This window comes from Formica exsecta, unplaced genomic scaffold (genome assembly GCF_003651465.1).
Source record: "Formica exsecta isolate Colony F162 unplaced genomic scaffold, ASM365146v1 scaffold175, whole genome shotgun sequence".
NCBI lineage: Eukaryota > Metazoa > Arthropoda > Insecta > Hymenoptera > Formicidae > Formica > Formica exsecta.
Genome location: NW_021849067.1, coordinates 763,775 through 771,369, shown reverse-complemented (window position 1 = coordinate 771,369; position 7,595 = coordinate 763,775). Strand labels below are relative to the sequence as shown.

The window sequence follows — 7,595 nt, the reverse complement described above, 5'->3', positions numbered from 1 at the left end:
TATATATATATAAGTATTATTAACACGCGTGACTTTTTTCGTTTGCAAAATAGCTGACATTGCAAGCTAAATTCGTTCCTTACATAATCCGGCGAGGAAAAAGAAGTAAAATGTAAAATCTATTCATTCATTTGAGCATCGATCCTCATTCTGCGGGCATCATAACGTGGTATTATAATTGTATTGAAATGGCTGACAAGGATTCACAGGGACCGTTCCGCTAGACTGTATCAGCGTTCTTCGGAACGATGGATGGCATTTGAAAGACCTAACCGACGCTAAATGTATACATAACAGCCTGGCTTCCACGTATATTGGCAATAGTGAAAGGCGGCATTGTTTTCGTGCTTGCCAACCGAGTTCCCGCTTCAATCCTCTCCCACATATGGGTGGGACGATGGGATAGGAAGAGAGATTTGCCTATATCCGAGAAAATGTGTTATTTCAGAAAGGCAGATAGAACGGGAGCCACACTCTAACACTTTGGCTACTGTAAAAACACTCGACGCGTCCCTTCCTTTCAAGAAAAAGAAGGCATGTACATACGCACATATAAGTATCGCCGAATAAACATAACTAAAAATAATCGCTGAATTCTCAGAGATTACGATAATATCGAGCAATTTCTTGTAGTTTTAAAGTTTATCGAAACTGGACTTGGTTGATTTCAATGCTTCGATTGTATATAGCATATTAATCGTAAGATGTAAAAGCGATTATGCGCTCACCCCCAATTGACAACGGTCTCCTTGGCGCAAGCTCCGGAACACCAAATGATCCGCTCCAATCGCTCATCGGACGAGATCCTGATGACCGAGATGCCGCGACTGGAAGACGTCCCGGTCAATTCGGACGAAACATTCGATCGTGCAAAATATGTACCTTCTCGTGATAGGTAAGCGCCGACGGACGATTGCCTGAAAATCAATCCCAATGCCAACAGCAGCAGCATCGGGTAGTACCTGTTCCAAAATCAGGGCGTAATATTTTTTTAATAATGTATGTGCAATTGCAAGATGTATCGGAATAATATTTTGCGGAATAGTAGAGCGAATCTCCTAATATATTATCTCTTGTAAGCTATATAATGATAGTTTTCTTTTATATAAGAATTATTGGTTGCGCTATTCGATAAACATCTTATACAAATTATAACAATAACAGATTTTTTTCTCTTATTATGCTTCCTAGGTGAAATCCAACAATAACTAACTAAAAGTAACATATAAAATCTTGTTAAATATATTTTTACCTAATATCAAAATTTCACATGTTTATATTTTTAGAAAGCATTTCATCAAAGTTATAACATAAAATTCTAATATAGTATACTATTCGTGCATGTGTAGCATATCTTGGACTTATTATATATTCTTGCGTTTGTAAATTTTTAACTAATATACAAGTATATAGAGAACACCTGATTAATTCTCCCCCGATCAATTTTACAAAAACTATAAAGGCTGCTAAGGATGTAATTTGTATAATTTTAAAGAGAACATATAGTGCAAAAATATTATATACAAAATCATTGTAGAATTAATTGATTTTGGTATCTGCTGTATGAGATATGAAAGGTATGTATCTATAGATAAGTATCCCTCCACTTAAAAAAAGAAGCATATTGACGTAAAAAATTCCGAAACTAATATAATAATCTTGAAAGAGAAAAAAATTTGTTCTAAATTACATTTACTTTCTTCAAAATTATACAAATTATGCTTTTGCCATTTTTCTTTTTTTTTTTTTTTTTGCATCTTTGCATTATTTTAGAAGAATTATTTAAATGTCTAGTTTGTTGAAAATAAACGATATTATCAACATTTTCTCAATTACAAATCAACATTTCAATTTAATATTACTTGTGAGTTTATTATTGATGCAATTATTAATGAATTATTTTACTTTTGGCTTTTTATCGCAAAAAAAAATTTCAAATAATCTCTTTTCAAAGAAATTTAATATACGGTGAGGTAATATATGTGAAATGGAATGTGAGAAATATAGATATTATTCATTGACACGACGCGACATGTGCGATAACGAAACATAATTTCTTGTTTATTCGTAGAATTGCTATCGTAAGAACATCACGTCATCTTTGATACTTTTTAGGATTGCAAGAGTTTAAAATAAACAAGGTCGTCTTACAATCAAATTTAAACAGTTTTATTTCTTTATGTTTTTTCTTTATATTTTTTTGTTACATATTTCATTTTTTTTTTTATATATCAAGGAAATATTATGAAACTAATTAAAGATTGAAATGTTATGGAGATAATTATTCCCCCTTCCATGTAAGTTGGATGAGAACATACCTCTTTGAAACGCTCATCATCTGTACCATCCAAGATTCAAAGATATCAAATTCTCTCGATCTTCAAGTACGAAGGATTCAAGTAATGCCATATGTGTATTCTCACATAACGTCGTCGCGCCGATTTGGAGAGAAACTATACCTCATATATTCACTCTATTTTTTGCACTTGTTTACGCTCGTATCTTTTTATCACGGAAGAGAATATCGCGACGAATCGGCGAACGTGGGATGCGCGCGATAAACGATCACGTGGCTCTCAAGTTTACCTCGTTAAATAATTTTTCGAGCTCGTTTTTATCGAGATTATTTATTTTAAAATCATTGATTGAATTTATATTTATCTCTTTTAGTTTACCCGCATATTTTCACTTGACTCATCGATGCCACGCGACTCGACGCTCCAGCGAGTGTCAATCCGCGGAAACCAACCACCGACCGGCAGTGTTAACAACTGGCGCGCTACGCTCGCGGCTCTCCCTTAAATACCGCCGAGTGGAGTTCGGGTAGTTCGGTGTTGTCCAGCAGTTCACCTATACCCACCACCGTTCTGTCACTTACGGCCTCTCTTCTCTCTTCTCTGCTCACCCCATCTTGCTCTACCCTGTGCCTTTCTCTCTATACTCTCCTGTACCCTACTCCGAGTGTCCCTTCTGCGGCCTCTCCGCATCGTCCGGACACCAACTAAACTCCACCCTCTTGCCCCTTCTTCTTGTCCTACTCCTTCGCATCATCGGCATCTACCGCCAACGAACCGCGCGCGCGTCTGCCAAATCCAATCCCACCTATATTCATCCTGAGGATCTAATCTTCACGTAGTCTTCTTCTTTTCCGTCTCGCTCTCTTGCGATCGTGATTTCTCTCTTCTCCTTTCAGCAGTAGTCGAGGCTGTAGCCTGGACATCCCTCGGATTTCTTTCGGTCTTCAAACGACTGTGGTAAATGCCGGTGCTTTGGTCCCGCTGATGCATCCATCACCGCGCGTCACTGCACCTTGCGGTCATCGATATTCGAGATTTCGCTGTAACGATGAATCGCGAAAAAATACGCTGTGACATAATATAGCGCATATCGGTCACGATATGCCTTTCTTATATACTTATCGCAAAACATACTTGTAATCGGGAAATATACGGAGTGATTCTAAAATAAGTCGATATACTTTACAGACGTATGCTTTTGCTTTTTAGATACAATTTTTAACGAAAGATTTTCGATAACTCTTTATCTATAAAACAGAGAAGAGATTAAACACATTAAACATTTTTATCAATTAGGTTAAAAGAATAATAAAATAACAAAATTCACGAACTTCTCTTAATTTCAAATAAAATTTACAAACATTTTAATTATAAATATATATTGAATGGTGTAAAAATGGATAACGTCCCATAGAATTTTTATGATGAAAAGCTCGATATTCCGATCAAAGAATATGTCTGCAAAATTGTAAGGTTTATATATATAAAGACTTAATCTATATGTATATATACTTATATCAATTACACATGGCAAAAATATGACAGTAGAGGGTAGACGGCCAATGTATAGAAGCAAGCTTTACTTAAAATTAAGTTAATTTTTACATCACCTATATGTTCTCTGGGATTCTTCTCTCTTCTTGATGCTACCATCGTATGAAACGGCGTTACACGTTTGCTATCGGCGAATCGTTCGACAATAATAAATTATGCAAAACCGTGCGACAAAAGCGGTTGTCATCATTGGCTGCGAATTCTGAATCGTACCGCGATTGGCACGTGGCCAAAGGTCGTTTTTCGTGCGAAACGCATGATAAACCTTTGTTCCAGCATGTCGCACGAACGATTCTGCGTGTAATTGTGCGTTTCTACGTGTGCATTTTACTCTTAAAATACATTGTTCCATAATTTTGGACGTAGTCAAGTAGAGAGAGAGGAATCAATTGACAATTTTTATATTCCTACTGCTGAATATTATAGTATCTATTATATATATAAAGTATTCTATTTTATATCAAGAGATGCGTAATAATTTGTAATTTGTAAATTAGACGACAAAGAAGAGAGATAATGTGTAATAATAACAGATAAAGAAACTTGTTTCAACAGTACTGACAAGGAAAAATCTTTGAAAGATAATGAACCAATCAAGAAGACTCGCGACTTTGTGCATCTATTCGGCTATTTTACGTGCATGAAATCGCGACGGTCAAAATTATTTGGCGAAACCGACAAGTGGCAGAGAAAAGACACGGCGGCGGTTGCTATCTATTGTACCTCTCGTAGTTATGACTCGGCATCGGCCATCGGCCGTGAACGAAAAGATGCGGGCAGTCTGGAGCGTGGAGAAGGGTATACTAGGCACCGTGTATGTCTTCATCTAAAGTTAGATATTTTGACGCATCATATTTATGCGCAAATTATGACTCACGAGTCACATATACAGTTCAAACACATACACGGTTTGACAATTATGTTTTAAATATGTACAAAAAAAAGTTAAAATGCAAAGTTGAAAATTAAATAATAGATATCTTACGCGATATTTTAGATCGATGTAGAAAAAAATAGATTTAAGATATTTTTATCAATAATTTTATGACGCACCAAGATCTCGATATATATGACGCGTTCGATTCAAAGTATCTCAACTTCAAGTTGATGACATACAAGACGTCTAGTGTACGGCATAAAAGGAGGTGTAACGAAAGAAAAGGACTATGGCGTTAGGGGCAAAAAGACTTGGCGAGACGAGGTGAGGATTCGTGAGTGACGAGGTAATTCTTGGCGTACGCGATTGTTCGCTTTGGAGGGTTCCGCGAACGAGCCACCGTCTTTACATGCACGATCTTGAGGATGGTAAGGCAAGCCTGGACCAAATTTATCCCAGCTGTCCTAGTGTCAAAGGCCAATCGTTTTATCTAACAGTATCGGCAGCTTATGAACGCTTCCTTGCTAATTATGAATCTGACAGTGAGTTAAATAATACCAATCGTACATACTTTCGATCCACGATTGAAAGCAATTGGTGTGAGACATTCTATATACATCTTTTTTATCGTTTTTAACGAATATTTAGCGAAACATTTCAGCGATTAATTTTGGGAACTCAATTAAACAATAATAATTAATTAATAATATGTACATTTTTGATATAATTGTTTAATATAATAGTATAATATATATATATATATATAAAATATTAATATGATATAGAAAACTTTGAAAATTATACGTAGACGATCTTAGAGACCAACTTACACTCTCGTGAATGAGGGAATCTCGTTGGCAAGAGTCATGGAGTTGACCCCCTTTTCGGGCTGCTTTCGTCGAGACACTCAGGGCATTCAGGCAACCGTCGTTTTTCGCGACAATTACCGCACAATAATTACATAATTCTCGCCACACTCGACACTCGGCACTCGGAAGAGATCGTCGAAGGTAGTCAAAACCGCAAGTGGTCGAGGCGTTAGAAGGGTCGTATACGCTAGTTTGCGTCAAATGATACGTTGTAAGCGATAGACGCGGTTAACTCTGGAAGCTGTGATATATCATTCGCTGAAAAAAACATAATAGACATTAATATTTTAAATTGTGTCGTTTGCTTAAAGGATCTTGATTTTAGGTTCTAAACTCTATAGACGAATATCAGGAATGAAACAAGACAAAAGATAAAATAAAAAGCGCTACAACGCGATATCGAAAGCCTGTAGAATCCGTTGAGACGGGAGAGGAGAGAGGCACGAGTATGGAGGCGTTAAGATTTTCGAAGAAATGCCAAGATTCCGAAGAGGAGAATAAGAAAGAAGAGAGAAGAAAAGACGACCGTCTTGCTCTAGCAATTTATCCGCATCTCTCTCCCCCACCGTCCTTTCATTTTGGCTCGCGATGAGACAATGGGGCAACAGTTGCAAGACGCGATAGCGGCGGATTAATTCTCGATCGATTTCGAAGCTACTCCATCCGTGCTCGTATTGTCCACAATCGACCCTGAGAGTCGTCAGCTTTACGTAGCCATGTATGTCGTACGCGTGAGTTCATTAAATGTGTGTGTATGTGTGTATATTGGTATGCAGGCACGCTTGCACGCGCGCGCGAAGAAGCCAGGACACTAGAGACCGAGGATCAAATTATTATTATTATTATCATAACCATCTGCGTGCCCGAAAGCTTAAAAGTTGGTTCGTTTGCCAGATCAAAGGAGCCAACGTTGCATTCTCTCTCGAGAATAGAAAAAGCGTGTCTAATGTCCCAGGCGAATAGATTCTCACACAAACGAGCGGTACGCGGAGTGTACATGTTACTAAAGTACTCCTGGGAGTGTGTGTATAACCGTGAAATGTAATTTCAATTGTGCCTGCATCATATGATTTTCCTGCAGGCTTTTATAATACATATCGATGCAGCGGAACACGTATTTAGGGAAATAATAGAAATTGTAGGGCCGAGGAAAGTTGTATACGATAGTATTGGGACACCCTGTACATGTATCTTATTCAAGATTGGAGCTCGTTTTTTCTGAAGAACATCGATGACCCTCTCTTTCATTAGGCAATCATCTTTTAATTAAGCCGGAAAAAAGGGACGCCGCCGGCGCCAGTCTCTTTTATCGCTTTAAAAACGATCACCATATTTCAACGATTGGCTAAACAGATTAAAGTGTGTGTTACAAGTTTGGGAAATTTATTCTATCAGCAATAAACGACAAAGACTCGCTTCGGATTACTATAAGAGCATCGCTTACGGCTAATTGCCTAGGCATTTTAACGAAACACCAAGTTGCCCATTTATATCCACATTTCTATTATATATAAAAAATTAAATGCTTTTAAAGAGTTGAAAATTTTAAAACAAAAATATATGCGAAAGATGGTGATATACGCAATATTAATCAATGTTTTATATCATAGATTATCAATTGAAAATTCATAAAACTTTATTGTCCCGAATGTCACTGTATCTCGAGACGAGTCTTGCAAAATAACGTATAAAAAAAAAAGAAACATTAAATTTGTCTAACAGTATAATATTTAACAGGGTCGCAGCGATCTATCGTCGTGAACAACGATATGTGACGAATGTTAAAATGCCGCTGTTAAAATCATTGGATCGCGACGTAGGAGAGATAGCGACGTCATCGATGGTCCCTTGGTAGCGGGAAGACATAATTGATACGTACAAATCACCCTGCTGCTGACGCGAGGAGGACGAAAGCCAGGGATGGGTACATGGATGTACCGAGAAGGGACGATCGACGAACGGTTGTTTGACGGCACCTCACCCCTCCCCCTCTTTCCC

At 37.5% G+C, this 7,595-nt stretch overlaps 1 protein-coding gene across 2 annotated transcripts in view; it reads right to left on the bottom strand.

The window, feature by feature from the left end:
• Nucleotides 1-3,591, bottom strand: part of LOC115233417 — a 6,419-nt gene extending 2,828 nt beyond the window's left edge. The window contains exons 1-2 of one of the 2 annotated variants that reach the window (XM_029803816.1): nt 2,319-3,591; nt 729-962 (exon numbers count right to left, since the gene is read on the bottom strand). In XM_029803816.1, coding sequence (XP_029659676.1) covers nt 729-962; nt 2,319-2,347 — 263 coding nt within the window. In that variant the 5' untranslated portion in view covers nt 2,348-3,591. The remainder of the gene's footprint in view (nt 1-728; nt 963-2,318) is intronic. The other variant, XM_029803817.1, reaches the window with a different exon arrangement.
• Nucleotides 3,592-7,595: the final 4,004 nt, after the last annotated feature.